At 50.2% G+C, this 16215-nt stretch overlaps 1 protein-coding gene across 1 annotated transcript in view; it reads right to left on the reverse strand.

The window, feature by feature from the left end:
* Positions 1-16215, reverse strand: part of LOC119952927 — a 1042551-nt gene that overhangs the window by 75751 nt on the left and 950585 nt on the right. Inside the window, 1 exon segment of the mRNA XM_038776559.1 lies at positions 13202-13399. Coding sequence (XP_038632487.1) covers positions 13202-13399 — 198 coding nt within the window.

Consider the following 16215-nt stretch of genomic DNA (forward strand, 5'->3'; position numbering starts at 1 on the left):
TCTGTAAATGTTATCGAGAGTCCTGCATGGTAAGGTGCCTCACTGATGTCAGGATAAAGGACATCATGAAGAATATTCTGCAGGGTGAAGGGAGTGAGCCAGAAATTGTGTCAGTATCAATGACATCGAGGGGGCATGTACTGTAGGCCTATGGTCAGATTTTCAGGAATTATGGAGAAGATAAAAAGTAGAAGCTCAAGAGAAGTACTCTCTTCCCACCAGCGAGAGTAGAAATAGGAAGATTGGGAGGATCAATGTCTGACTTGAAGTGCAGAAAATGAGGGCTTCAGGGCTTCTGAGCATTGAGACCAGCTCTGGTACAGGAGGTACCGACTCATAAAGAACGCATCACATCCCATTAGGTCTGGGACCAATTTTCTCTAACAGAGGTTCACTACTCTGGTTGAGGAGGGTTTCAATTAAATTGACAGTGGGTTGGGCATGGGCACCAGAAAGTAGAAAAGTGGAACAAGTTCTTCAAGTGAGAATGTTGGATAATCCTCGGGGGCCCCAGCTCACTTGGTTAGACGACTAGTTCATGATTCTGAGCAAGGTGAGCAATGTGGGTTTAATTTGCGTACCGGCTGAGGATATTCATGAAGGCCCTGCCTTCTCAACCTTGCCCCTCGCCTGAGGTGTGGTGATCCTCAGGTTAAATCACCACCAGTCAGCTCTCCACCTCAAAGGGGAAAGCAGCCTATGGTCATCTGTGGCGACTTTACCTTTACCTGAATAATCCTAGAAGGAAATAGCACCACATTCAACAAGAGTCGACTAAGCATGACTGCAAAGACAGGTTAAGAATACATGTATGTTAACACATAAAGAGTAGTGAATAAAATTGGTGAGTTACAAGCACAAAGACCCAAGTTGAAATATGGTGCAGCAGCAATAATAGAAACGTAGTTAATGGTGAGGACAAGGCTGCTAATATTCAATTATACATAATGTTCAGAAAAGATAGGGACAGAAAGGGGGAGGTAGGATGGCAGCAATTAGGGAGGACGTTGTGTTGCAAAGCGAAGATGTCCTGGAGGAACAAGGACAGAATCTACTGGTTTGACATGAGAAGTAAAAAGGGTATGAGTACACGACTGGGCGGGGATAGGTATTGTATAAGTTTCAAGATAGGAAAAGTGAGACAGAGGGGCAAATCTACTCCTTTTCCCCTTGTCCAACGTGGCTTGCCCTTTGTCGGGATGGGAAAATTTGATCCATATTGTGTGAACGCAGAATAGCATATCTCAATGTGCTACGGAGCCATGCACCAAAGGATGGGGCCTGAAACATTTCACTCCTCTCGGATCTTGCTGATGCCTTGGACAGCACAGGCTTGACACCAATTGTAACATTCTGGGCTTTTTAAAAGCCCATCTCCCTAAACTTCTCAAATTTCCAGGCGGGAGGGATTCAGATTTCTGGATAACTGGGGCTCTTTCTGGGGAAGGTGGGACCTCTATAGACAGGATGGTCTACATCTGAACCTGAGGGGCACCAATATCCTGGGGGGGAGATTTGTTAGTGCTCTTTGGGGGGTTTTAAACTAATTCAGCAGGGGCATGGGAACCTGGATTGTAGTTTTGGGGTACGGGAGATTGAGAGTATAGAGGTCAGGAGCACAGATTTGACTTCGCAGGAGGGTGCCAGTGTTCAGGTAGGTGGTTTGAAGTGTGTCTACTTCAATGCCAGGAGTATACGAAATAAGGTAGGGGAACTGGCAGCATGGGTTGGTACCTGGGACTTCGATGTTGTGGCCATTTCAGAGACATGGATAGAGCAGGGACAGGAATGGTTGTTTCAGGTTCCGGGGTTTAGGTGTTTTAGTAAGCTCAGAGAAGGGGGCAAAAGAGGGGGAGGTGTGGCGCTGCTAGTCAAGGACAGTATTACGGTGGCGGAAAGGATGCTAGATGGGGACTCTTCTTCTGAGGTAGTATGGGCTGAGGTTAGAAACAGGAAAGGAGAGGTCACCCTGTTGGGAGTTTTCTATAGGCCACCTAATAGTTCTAGGGATGTAGAGGAAAGGATGGCGAAGATGATTCTGGAAAAGAGCGAAAGTAACAGGGTAGTTGTTATGGGAGACTTTAACTTTCCAAATATTTTTTTTTTTTTTAAATAATTTTTATTGAAGAAATTTTTCAAAATACAAACATTTTAACCCCCCCTACATTTACATTTAAATTATAACAAAACAAAGTCAAACCCCCCTACTTAACAAGAAAAAGAAAAAAAGTCCCCCCCCCCACTCGCGCGTCCCCCCCCCCCCCCCCCGCCGGCGAACCGACAGTCAGACCAACTTATCATTTCTAGCAGCGTCCTCGGGCAGGCCCTGCCCGTGCCACCACCGCTACCGTACTTCCTTCGTCTTTGTCCCCCCTCCCCTCCCCCCTCCCTCCCGCCCTCCCCTCCCCTCCCGGGTTGCTGCTGTCACGGCCTCAGTTTCTATCTCTGATCCAAGAGGTCTAGGAAGGGTTGCCATCGCCTGAAAAACCCCTGCACCGACCCTCTCAGGGCGAATTTGATCCTTTCCAATTGGATGAAGTTTGCCATGTCGTTTAACCAGGTGTTAACACTCGGAGGCCTTTCGTCCCTCCACTGAATCAGGATCCTCCTCCGAGCCACCAAGGACGCAAAGGCTAATATTCCAGCCTCCCTCGCCTCCTGTACCCCCGGTTCCACCCCAACCCCGAAGATCGCAAGTCCCCATCCTGGCTTGACCCTGGACCCCACCACTCTCGACACCGTCCCTGCCACCCCCTTCCAGAACTCCTCCAGTGCCGGACATGCCCAAAACATATGTGCATGATTCGCAGGGCTTCCCGAACATCTAATACACCTGTCTTCACCCCCGAAAAACCGACTCATCCTTGTCCCCGTCATGTGGGCTCTATGCAGTACCTTAAATTGAATGAGACTTAGTCTCGCACATGACGACGACGAGTTGACCCTCTCCAGGGCGTCTGCCCATGTCCCGTCCTCTATCTGTTCCCCCAGCTCTAACTCCCACTTATCTTTCAGCTCCTCTACTGGTACCTCCTCCACCTCCTGCATAATCTTATAGATGTCCGAGATCTTCCCCTCCCCGACCCAGACCCCTGATAGCACCCTATCACTCACCCCCCTGTCGGGGAGCGCGGGGAACCCCGCTACCTGTCGTCTGGCAAATGCCTTCACTTGGAGGTACCTGAACGTGTTCCCCGGGGGGAGCCCAAATTTCTCCTCCAGCTCTCCCAGGCTCGCAAACCTCCCCTCTATAAACAAGTCCCTCAGTTGTCTAATACCCGCCCTCTGCCAGCTCTGGAATCCCCCTCCTGTGTTTCCCGGCGCAAATCTGTGGTTCCCTCTTAGTGGTGCCCCTATCAGACCCCCCACTTCCCCCCTGTGTCGCCTCCACTGCCCCCAGATCTTGAGGGTGGCCGCCACCACCGGGCTCGTGGTATATCTCGTGGGAGGGAGCGGCCATGGTGCCGTTACCAGTGCCCCTAAGCTTATGTTGCCGCAGGACGCCCTCTCCATGCGCTTCCAGGCTGCCCCCTCCCCTTCCATCATCCACTTTCGTACCATCGATGTATTTGCCGCCCAGTAATATCCTGAAAGGTTGGGTAACGCCAGCCCTCCACTATCCCTACTCCGCTCCAAAAAGACCCTTCTAACTCTCGGGGTGCCATGTGCCCACACATACCCCATGATACTACTCGTTACCTTCTTGAAAAAGGCCCTGGGGAGGAAGATGGGCAGACACTGGAACAAAAACAAGAACCTCGGGAGGACCGTCATTTTAACTGACTGCACCCTCCCTGCCAGCGACAGCGGCACCATGTCCCACCTCTTAAACTCCTCCTCCATCTGTTCCACCAGTCTGGAAAAGTTCAACTTGTGGAGGGTCCCCCAGTTCTTTGCCACCTGCACCCCCAAATACCTAAAACTTTTAACTGCTCTTTTGAAGGGGAGCCTCCCAATTCCCTCCCCTTGGTCTCCCGGGTGTATTACAAAGACCTCACTTTTCCCCAGATTTAATTTATATCCCGAAAAGTCCCCGAACTCCGCTAGTATCCCCATTACCTCCGGCATTCCCCCCTCCGGGTCTGCCACATACAACAACAAATCATCCGCATAGAGCGAGACCCGATGTTCCTCCCCTCCCCTTGTCAGTCCTCTCCACCCCCCTGAACCCCTCAGTGCCATCGCCAACGGCTCAATCGCTAATGCAAAGAGTAAGGGAGATAGGGGACATCCCTGCCTAGTACCTCGATGGAGCCCAAAATATTCTGACCTCCTCCCGTTTGTTACCACACTTGCCATCGGAGCTGAATAGAGCAGTTTTACCCACTTGATAAATCCCTCCCCAAACCCAAACCTTTCCAACGTCTCCCACAAGTATTCCCACTCCACCCTGTCAAATGCCTTCTCCGCGTCCAGCGCTACCACTATCTCCGCCTCCCCTTCCACTGCTGGCATCATAATCACATTTAACAATCTCCGGACATTTGTGTTAAGTTGGCGTCCCTTCACGAACCCCGTCTGGTCTTCATGGACTACCCCTGGCACACAATCCTCTATCCTGGTTGCCAGGACCTTTGCTAACAGCTTGGCGTCAACATTCAGGAGGGAGATGGGCCTGTAGGACCCGCACTGGACCGGGTCCTTGTCCCGCTTCAAAATCAAGGAGATCAGGGCCTGCGACATTGTTGGGGGCAGAACCCCCCCCTCGCGCGCCTCATTAAAGGCTCGCACCAGCACTGGACCCACCAAGTCCACAAATTTCCTGTAAAACTCCACCGGGAACCCATCCGGCCCCGGCGCCTTCCCCGCCTGCATCTGGCCTATCCCTTTAATTAGCTCCTGCAGCTCTATCGGCGTCCCCAACCCTTCCACCAGCTCCTCCTGTACCTTTGGGAACCTCAATTTGTCGAGAAAGTTCTTCATTCCCCCTCTCCTCTTCGGCGGTTCAGACCTATACAATTCCCTATAGAAGTCCCTAAAGACCCTATTCACCTCTTGCCCCTTCTGCACTACGTCCCCACCCCTCTCTCTCACTCCCCCAATCTCTCTGGCTGCATCTCGCTTACGAAGCTGGTGTGCCAGCATCCTGCTCGCCTTTTCCCCGTACTCATACGCCGCACCCTGCGCCCTTCTCCACTGCATTTCCGCCTTCCTAGTGGTCAGTAGGTCGAACCTGGCCTGCAAGCTACGCCGCTCCCTTAATAGCCCCTCCTCTGGTGCCGCCGCATATTTCCTATCTACTTCTAGGAGCTCCCCCACCAGCCTCTCCCTTTCCTGCCTCTCCTTCCTCTCTCTGTGTGCCCTTATGGAGATCAACTCTCCTCTAATCACTGCTTTCAAGGCCTCCCAGACCGTCCCCACCTGCACCTCACCTGTGTCATTCGTACCCAGATAGTTCTCAATGCCCGTTCTCACCCTTCTGCACACCTCTTCGTCCGCCAACAGCCCTACATCCAGGCGCCACAACGGGCGTTGGTCCCGCGCCTCCCCCATGTCCACGTCCACCCAATGTGGTGCATGGTCCGATATCGCAATGGCCGAGTACTCCGTGTCCTGCACTCTCGGTATCAGCCCCCTGTTCAATACGAAAAAATCGATCCTAGAGTACACTCTGTGGACGTGGGAGAAAAAAGAATACTCCCTCGCCCTAGGCCTACCAAATCTCCATGGGTCTACCCCTCCCATCTGCTCCATGAACCCCCTTAACACCTCTGCCGCTGCCGGCCTCCTATTTGTCCTGGAACTCGATCTATCCAGCCCAGGGTCTAACACCGTATTAAAGTCCCCTCCCATGATCAGGCCCCCTGCCTCCAGTCCCGGGATGAGGCCCAGCAGGCGCCTCATAAAACCCGCGTCGTCCCAGTTCGGGGCATACACATTTACCAGTACCACATTCTCTCCCTGCAGCCTACCCCTCACCATCACGTACCTGCCCTCCTTGTCTGCCACCACCTCTGCCGCCACAAACGACACCCTCTTTCCCACCAAAATCGCCACCCCCCGGTTCTTGATATCCACCTGTCCCACCCACCCCTTTCTCAGGCGGACCTGATCTGCTACCCTCAAATGAGTCTCCTGCAGCATTGCTACATCAGCCTTCAGTCCCTTCAGGTGTGAGAAGACCCTTGATCTTTTGACCGGCCCATTCAGCCCCCTTACGTTCCACGTGATCAATCAGCAATTCTGACCCCACCCCCCCGGCTCTCCCCTTCTCGTCCCTGGTCTTTCCAGCAGCAACCCGGTGTCCCCCCCCAGCCCCCCCCCCCCCTCCCCCCCCCCCCCCCCCCCCCTGGCTAGGACCCCTCCTAGCCGCGATGTACCCCACATCGTACTCCCGAGAGTCAGCTGGTCTCCGCTGACCCGGCTGCTCCTGCCACATTCCGACTCCTCCCGGTTCACCCCATCTGCGCCCGTGAAAGATCCCCTTAAAACCCCCGAGAAAGACCCGCATAATCAACCCGCTCCCCCCCGTCCCGTCTCCCCAACTTAACGATATAAATACCCAATGGCAACTAAATACATAAATACTTAACTACATACTTAAATAACAAAATAATTAACTAGCTATCAACTAACAGTGTGCCCAACCATCACCCTCCATCAAACAGTATAAATAACCGCAGATAACCATAACCCGAAAAGAAAAAAAAGAACAAAAAACCCCCCCAAGCACCCAAAGGAAAAGGGTAAAAGGGGTAAATAACTAAGGGAAATTGGAAACGGGAAGAAACACCCCATAAGAAGCCAACGACCCACAATAGAGATTTCAACAGTACAAATATACAGAAACACCCAACAACTCGAAACCTTCAAGATATTCAGAAAAGTCAACCGTTCGAGAAAAAACACCCCAAACCATCCACGAAACTGTTACCTAGTTCCGACCTGGCCTGAAAAAGAAAAGGGCCACTTGCTCAATCAAGAGTCCCCAGGCGGCTACGACCGCCGGTGCTCCCAGGTTTTAGTTCGTGTCCAACTTTTCCTCTTGTACAAAGGTCCAGGCCTCCTCTGGGGACTCGAAATAATGATGTTGGTCCTTGTAGGTGACCCACAAGCGCACCGGCTGCAGCATTCCAAATTTGATCTTTTTCGCGTGTAGCACCGCCTTTGTCTGGTTGTACCGGGCCCGCCGCTTTGCCACCTCCGCACTCCAGTCCTGGTACACCCTTACCGTCGAGTTCTGCCACTTGCTGCTTTTCTCCCTTTTTGCCCACCTCAGGACTTTCTCTCGATCACTTAGCCGCTGGAACCGCACCAGCACCGCCCTCGGGGGCTCGTTTGCCCTAGGCCTCCTGGCCATGACCCGGTATGCCTCTTCCAATTCCAGGGGCGCCGGACCGGCCCCTTCCCCCATCAGGGAGCTCAACATCTCCGCCACATATCCCGGGAGATCCGACCCCTCCAGGCCTTCTTCCAGGCCCAGGATCCTCAAATTTTTCCGCCTCATCCGAGTGTCCAGCTCCTCGAAGCGGCTCTGCCACTTCATGTGGAGTGCCTCGTGCACCTCCACCTTTGCCCCGATGACTGTGGCCTCCTCCTCCCTCGCGGTCATCTCCTGCTGCAGCTCTTTAATCGACGCCTCTTGGATCGCCTGGGCTCCCACCAACCTGGTGGCCGTCGCGTTCATGGACTCTAAGAGCTCCACTTTCATCTCCGTGAAAAAACGGAGGAGAGTGGCCTGCTGCTCCTCCGCCCATTTCTTCCACTCCTCCGATGCACCGCCGGCCGCCATTTTGATTTTCTTCCCCCGCTTTTTTTGGGGAGCTGCTGCCGTTTTTCTTGCCGCTCCGCTCCGGGTACCGACCATAAAATCGGTCTAGTTCTCCTCAGGGGACCTTCCCCCACCGGGATTCGTTTTTTCAGCGCCGTTGGGGCCCTCCAATTGGCCCAAAAACACCTTTGTTGCAGGAGCTTCCAAATGTGCGGCTTAGCTAGTCATAGCCGCAACCGGAAGTCAACTTTCCAAATATTGACTGGAAAAGATATAGTTCGAGTACATTAGATGGGTCGTTCTTTGTACAATGTGTGCAGGAGGGTTTCCTGACACAATATGTTGACAGGCCAACAAGAGGAGAGGCCACATTGGATTTGGTTTTGGGTAATGAACCAGGCTAGGTGTTAGATCTGGAGGTAGGTGAGCACTTTGGAAACAGTGACCACAATTCGGTGACCTTTACGTTAGTGATGGAAAGGGATAAGTATACCCCGCAGGGCAAGAGTTATAGCTGGGGGAAGGGCAATTATGATGCCATTAGACATGACTTAGGATGTGTTGGTTGGAGAAGTAGGCTGCAAGGGTTGGGCACACTGGATATGTGGAGCTTGTTCAAGGAACAGCTATTGCATGTTCTTGATAAGTATGTACCAGTCAGGCAGGGAGGAAGGGGTCGAGCGAGGGAACCGTGGTTTACCAAAGAAATGGAATCTCTGGTTAAGAGGAAGAAGGAGGCCTATGTGAAGATGAGGCATGAAGTTTCAGTTGGGGCGCTTGATAGTTACAAGGAAGCGAGGAAGGATCTAAAGAGAGAGCTGAGACGAGCAAGGAGGGGACATGAGAAGTCTTTAGCAGGTAGGATCAAGGAAAACCCAAAAGCTTTCTAAAGGTATGTCAGGAATAAAAGAATGACTAGGGTAAGAGTAGGGCCAGTCAAGGACAGTGGTGGGAAGTTGTGTGTGGAGGCTGAGGAGATAAGCGAGATACTAAATGAATACTTTTCGTCAGTATTCACTCAAGAAAAAGATAATATTGTGGAGGAGAATGCTGAGACCCAGGCTATTAGAATAGATGGCATTGAGGTGCGTAGGGAAGAAGTGTTGGCAATTCTGGACAAGGTGAAAATAGATAAGTCTCCGGGGCCGGATGGGATTTATCCTAGGATTCTCTGGGAAGCCAGGGAAGAGATTGCTGAGCCTTTGGCTTTGATTTTTAGGTCATCATTGGCTACAGGAATAGTGCCAGAGGACTGGAGGATAGCAAATGTCGTCCCTTTGTTCAAGAAGGGGAGTAGAGATAACCCCGGTAACTATAGGCCGGTGAGCATAACGTCTGTGGTGGGTAAGGTCTTGGAGAGGATTATAAAAGATACGATTTATAATCATCTAGATAGGAATAATATGATTAGGGATAGTCAGCATGGTTTTGTGAAGGGTAGGTCATGCCTCACAAACCTTATCGAGTTCTTTGAGAAGGTGACTGAATAGGTAGACGAGGGTAGAGCAGTTGATGTGGTGTATATGGATTTCAGTAAAGCGTTTGATAAGGTTCCACATGGTCGGCTATTGCAGAAAATACGGAGGCTGGGGATTGACGGTGATTTAGAGACGTGGATCAGAAATTGGCTAGTTGAAAGAAGACAGAGAGTGGTAGTTGATGGGAAATGTTCAGAATGGAGTTCAGTTACGAGTGGCGTACCACAAGGATCTGTTCTGGGGCCGTTGCTGTTTGTCATTTTTATAAATGACCTAGAGGAGGGCGCAGAAGGATGGGTGAGTAAATTTGCAGACGACACTAAAGTCGGTGGAGTTGTAGACAGTGCGGAAGGATGTTGCAGGTTACAGAGGGACATAGATAAGCTGCAGAGCTGGACTGAGAGGTGGCAAATGGAGTTTAATGTGGAGAAGTGTGAGGTGATTCACTTTGGAAAGAATAACAGGAATGCGGAATATTTGGCTAATGGTAAAATTCTTGGTAGTGTGGATGAGCAGAGGGATCTCGGTGTCCATGTACATAGATCCCTGAAAGTTGCCACCCAGGTTGATAGGGTTGTGAAGAAGGCCTATGGTGTGTTGGCCTTTATTGGTAGAGGGATTGAGTTCCGGAGCCATGAGGTCATGTTGCAGTTGTACAAAACTCTAGTACGGCCGCATTTGGAGTATTGCGTACAGTTCTGGTCACCTCATTATAGGAAGGATGTGGAAGCTTTGGAACGGGTGCAGAGGAGATTTACCAGGATGTTGCCTGGTATGGAGGGAAAATCTTATGAGGAAAGGCTGATGGACTTGAGGTTGTTTTCGTTAGAGAGAAGAAGGTTAAGAGGTGACTTAATAGAGGCATACAAAATGATCAGAGGGTTAGATAGGGTGGACAGCAAGAGCCTTCTCCCGCGGATGGAGGTGGCTAGCACGAGGGGACATAGCCTTAAATTGAGGGGTAATAGATATAAGACAGAGGTCAGAGGTGGGTTTTTTACGCAAAGAGTGGTGAGGCCGTGGAATGCCCTACCTGCAACAGTAGTGAACTCGCCAACATTGAGGGCATTAAAAAATTTATTGGATAAGCATATGGATGATAAGGGCATAGTGTAGGTTAGATGGCCTTTAGTTTTTTTTTTCCATGTCGGTGCAACATCGAGGGCCGAAGGGCCTGTACTGCGCTGTATCGTTCTATGTTCTATGTTCCCAAGAGTGGGTTGGAGTTTAACAGCTGTCTGAACCAGATCAGCTGCGTGGAGGTGTGGATCATGCCTGTGAGTTGGGAAGAGTCTCAAAAAGGTAATTTAAAATGCTCTTCAACTTCTAAAGACCTTTAACACTTGGAGGTTGGAGAAATCCATCACAGGTCAGCAGAGAAGCCAGCATTAGGAACATTGCCAGTTCAGGGAGTTGTCACTTATGTACTCAAGTAATACTACCTGCCAGTGGAATGTCACATGATCAGCAGAGTGTTTGAGTGGCCTTTCAGTTGACCACCATACCGTGCAGAAACAATATCTCTAAATAAATCTGCACTGTACACAAGATTAGAGCGTGACACCTCTACTTCTTTTCTGTTTGCAGCTTCGAACAAAAATATAACACACTTCAGATATTACCTGGAATCACGTGAATATCAGAGCAGTGGTACGCACATAAACAGCTGCAATGAGTAACCAGCAGCGGCATTTTCAGGCAAGAAGAATTAGAAGCTCACACTTGGGGTTGGATTTTCCCGCCCCGACACCAGCGAGCGCAAGCCGGAAGGGAAATTTGGAGAGCCTCTGACCTTTAACGGCTTTCCAAGTTTTCCTATCCCAGTGGCAATGATGGAGCTGGTGTTGGAGCTGGAAAATACCATCTCAATAATGACTGGAATGGTTCCTTCTGACTTTTACCTGGTTCATCACCGAAGTTACATAGCCTTTTATACTCCAATCGACAAATACACTTGTCACATCATCATCACTTTCTGGCTGATTGGATGCCCTCAGAGCACCAACATGGCTAATGCTGGAAATGGGTGCTGTACCCTTGCTCAGAAGCCGAGATCATTGGAAATGATAAGCAGCAGTCTGCTCAGGGAGCCGAGTACCGGGGATCACAAGGATAGAAGAAAGGGATGAGGGGCATGAAGGAGAAAGACCTATAGGCAGAGGACAGAAACTTGCAGATGATTGAGAACCAGTGCCAATGAAGACTAAGAGTGTCTAGGCAGATAGATCACAGGCATCAATGCCTTTGTCAACTGTGGATCTCTGTGAAATCTCACAGGCAGCTTCACACCAGTGCATCAGCCAGATGACAAGTATCCCCTTTATTAATGCTGGACAGCACCTCAGAATCAAAACTGATGGGGCGTTGTAGGCTCAGGACAGTGGGCACCATGTCTGGTGCAGTTATTTGGTACCCTGCAATTCCCTCCTGGTGCTGGTCTTCTGCGATCTCCATACTATGGTCCTCCAGAAAAGTGTGGTCCTTAAGGACAGTGAGGACCTGAAAGGGGATGGATTATCAGAGAGTGGTAGGGGATAAAAGAGGAGGAAGAAATGGAGACAGAGGGAGAAGATGTTGAACAGAGAGGTACTGACTCTGCATGACAAGGTAACCACGCTCTGCAGCCTCCTGCCATGCTCTCAGTAGATGACTGCCCTCCTCTTCCTCATGGGTGCCTGTCCTCCTCCTCCCCTGCCACCCCAATTCCTGCCCCAATTGCTTTAAATGGACAGGAAACCAGTTTCAATTCGGGCTCAAAACCAGGGAAATATGCAACTCAGATCAGTTTTCCACCAGAGATGGGATTCTTACACAAAAACAGACCTGTCTCCAAGAGGAATAATCAGGCCCATTGTTTGCCATCCTCACCATGTGTCTTCATGTGGAATATGCAGAACAAGCACTTCCTGGGTAGGGAATGATCCGTAAAAGCTCAAGCTCCAACAGAATTTAAGTGGATAAGTAAGAGTGTGCAATGGAATGCTCATGAAGTGAGAGTGGATATAATATGACATGGAGCTTGGAGAGTCCATCTTGATTTGAGTTTTGCCAGTTTAGGTCTGAAATTCTTATTTAGCATGCAAAAATTGTACTTCTACACTTAAAGAACATAGAACAGTACAGCACAGAACAGGCCCTTCGGCCCTCAATGTTGTGCCGAGCCATGATCACCCTACTCAAACCCACGTATCCACCCTATACCCGTAACCCAACAACCCCCCCTTAACCTTACTTTTTGTAGGACACTACGGGCAATTTAGCATGGCCAATCCACCTAACCCGCACATCTTTGGACTGTGGGAGGAAACCGGAGCACCCGGAGGAAACCCACGCACACAGGGGGAGGACGTGCAGACTCCACACAGACAGTGACCCAGCCGGGAATCGAACCTGGGACCCTGGAGCTGTGAAGCATTTATGCTAACCACCATGCTACCCTGCTGCATCTTAATAAAGCTTTTGTACTTTGGAATGCAGCATTTAATAGTCGCTTTCCGTGAATAAAATGAACTTAAGATTGAGAATTCCTACCATGATTTCATACCTGTGGTGAATGTAATATATGTTAATATATACGTAATTCACACTTGTTGTAAGCGCAGTAGCATTGTCCTACCACTAGGGGGAGTAGCGCTGGGAGCACCTAGGAACTTGTACTGGGCTCCACCCTTGGTTGCGCCCACGACTCCTCCCCCTTGTGCAGCTGTATAAGTACCCGTGTCCAGAGTCAGCCTGGGTCACTACGAGTTCATCGACAGGTAACAGGCTGGCTCTGAAGTAAGTCGATTAAAGCCTAGATTCACATTGGAAACACGTGTCTGGTGAATTGATGGTTCCATCAATACCCGACCCTGACACCGGCGGGCATCGTTGTGTGCGGGGCAGGAATTTTGGAGAACTGTTGACTTCTAACAGCTTTCCAAGTTTTCCTGTCCCACCGACGATGAAGCTGGTGTTGCAGCTGGAAAATTGCACTTCAATAATGGCGAGAATGGTTCCTTCTGGTTTTTACCTGGTTCCTCACTGGAGTTACATAGCCCTTTTCCCTCCAATCGACAAATACAGCTGTCAGATTATAACCACTTTCTTCATCAAATTCATCATCATCTCCATCTTTTTCAACTACATCATGTTTGTCAAATTCTTCAGTCCATTGATCAGCTTCGACTGGGAGAAATCCATTCATGCGTTCATTGAACTCTTCAGTGGTCTAGAAAGTCAAATACATGGGCATTCATTAATAAAGCAAATTATTTTTAGTGGATAATGTGTCGGAGAAGAACGGATAACCTCACAGGACCACATTCGCATCCACTCACTGAGCTTAGCAAAAAGAGAGATTAAAATATCAAGCAGCGCTGACACTCCATTCTCAAGATGTTTGACTAAAATAAAGAACTGCAGGAAAAATGGTCCATCCATTTCTTCATACTCCAAGATAAAGATGGGTGGGGAGCCTGAAGATGATAAAGTATCCCTCTGGTCGAGGGTACAACAATCAAAATGGCAGCAGTGATTATACATGTCCCTCATTTTATGTGAAATAATTTGATAATCTGGGAACATAGGAGCAGGAATAGACCAGGCAACCGGTCCAGCCTGTACCGCCATTCAATACGATCATGGCCGATCGGACACTTCATTGCCTTTTCTACCCACTATCCCGATAACCCTTTACGTCATTGTCAATCAGAAATATATCAATCTCAGCTTTAAACATACTCAAAGGCAGAGCTTCCACAGCCCTCTGGAGTAGAGAATTCCAAAGCTTCACAAGCCTGTCTGTAAAGACCATGTGAAAAGAAGGACTTGAAGCAGGATTAGGCAATTCAGCCCCTCAATTCTGCTCCGCCATTCAATATAATCATAGCTGATCTTCTCTCGGCCTCATCTCCATTTTCCTGCCCATTCTCTGGAACCCTTCAACCCATTACTAATTAAAAATCTAATAATAATAATTTCTTTATTGTCACAAGCAGGCTTACATTAACACTGCAATGAAGTTACTGTGAAAAGCCCCAAGTCATCACATTCTGGCGCCTGTTCGGGTACACAGGAGAATTCAGAATGTCGAAATTAGCTAACAGTACTTTTTTCAGGACTTGTGGGAGGAAACTGGGGCACCCGGAGGATACCCACGCAGACACTGGGAGAACGTGCAGACTCCGCACAGACAGTGACCCAAGCCGGGAATCGAACCTGGGACTCTGGCACTGTGAAGCTATAGTGCTAACCATTATGCTACCAAACTTCCGGCATGCACTGAACTCTTGGTAGTAAATATCACAGATTTGAAAGAGGTCATTTCTCCTCATCTCTGTTTTAAATCTGCTACCCTTTATCCTAAAAACTATCACCTCTGGTTCTAGCTTGTCCCACAAGAGGAAGCATCCGCCATACATCTTATTTGTCAATAACTTTTATCATCTGCTATACCTCACTTAGATCTCCCATTCTTCTAAACTCCAGAGAGTATAGGCCTAAACTGCTCAATCTCTCTATCAGGCCAACCCCTCATCTCTGGAATTAAACTTGTGAACCTCCTCTGAACAGCTTCTAATGTAACTACATCCCTCGTTAAATATGGGGACCAAAACTGGGCACGATCTTCCCAAAAGGGATCAAAGACCCCGGGTGCGTGTGTTTAACCATGTGGTTTCCCGGCACCCGCAATGCCAAGAAACAGGTGGTTATTCGATGTGACGCGTGTTGAAAAGGGGGCCTAAATGGGGAATCCGCGGCCGAGCCTCACAAAGCCCCGTTTGTAACTACAGGAAACTTAGCTAACCAGAACTCCCCCTTATAGCGAGAGATCGGGTTGCCACTGTTAAATGCGTTCCAATCTCCGAGGCCCACAAAAAAAATCCCTGACCTTCCCCCAGCCCGAACTGATCTTGGGAGGGCCCTCTGCAGTCCCCACACCCACGTTGGCAACTCCAGCCCAATTGCACAGTGTCCCTGCCTCCAGGGCACCTCAGGACTACCAGGCTGGCAACCCAGGCTCCACCTCCCCAGGAGAAGGCTGCCCACAACCACCAAGAGCGGGAGAAGACAGGAGGGGGACTGCCGGACCTGTGGCCCCTCACTATGGTTGAGCAGAGAGCCTGGAAGAAAGGAAGGTCGCTAAGGTGGAGCTCGGCCGCGGGTGAGGAATTAAGATCCCGCTTAGTTGCGGTTCCCCATGACACGTGGCCCAAGTTAGAAATAGGAAAGGAGCAGTCACGTTGTTAGGAGTTTTCTATAGGCCCCCAAATAGTAATAGAAATGTGGAGGAAGAAATTGCAAAACAGATTATAGGTAGGTTTTGCAGGTCTCAAGGTAGTTTTCATATGTGACTTTAACTTTCCAAATATTAATTGGAACCTCTATAGGTTGAACAGTTCGGATGGGGCAGTTTTTTGTACAGTGTGTGCAGGAGGGTTTCCTGACACAATGGGCGCGATTCTCCGCCCCCCACGCCAGGTTGGAGAATAGCGGGAGGGCCTCCCGACATTTTTCATGCCCTCCCGCTATTCTCCCCCGCCCCCCACACCCAACCCACGCCACGAATCGCCGCTCGCCGTTTTTTAAAGCGAGTGGCGATTCTCCGAGGCCGATGGGCCGAGCGGCCGGGCCTTCACGCCCGTTTCAACACAGCAGCAAACACACCTGCTCACTGCCGTTGTGAAACGGGCACCAGATGCCCGTTTGGGGCATCTAATGGCCCGATTTGGACGGGAGCAGCGCAACTGTGCTCGATAGGGGACAGGCCCGCGATCGGTGCCCACCGATCGTCGGGCCAGCGTCCAAAACGGACGCACTCTTTCCCCTCCGCTGCCTGGCAAGATCAAGCCGGCATGTCTTACTGGGCGGCGGTCAAGAAAGACTGCACCGCGCATGCGCGGGTTCATGCTGTCTGCGCGATGAAGTCATCCGCGCATGCGCGGATTGGAACCGGCAACCCGCGCATACGCAGATGACTTCACATTCTCGGCGCGACGAGGTCGCGGCCGGGAAAGACGAGGCCCGCTCCTAGCCCCCCGGGTG

Source organism: Scyliorhinus canicula, chromosome 18 (assembly GCF_902713615.1).
Source record: "Scyliorhinus canicula chromosome 18, sScyCan1.1, whole genome shotgun sequence".
In the NCBI taxonomy this organism is placed as follows: domain Eukaryota; kingdom Metazoa; phylum Chordata; class Chondrichthyes; order Carcharhiniformes; family Scyliorhinidae; genus Scyliorhinus; species Scyliorhinus canicula.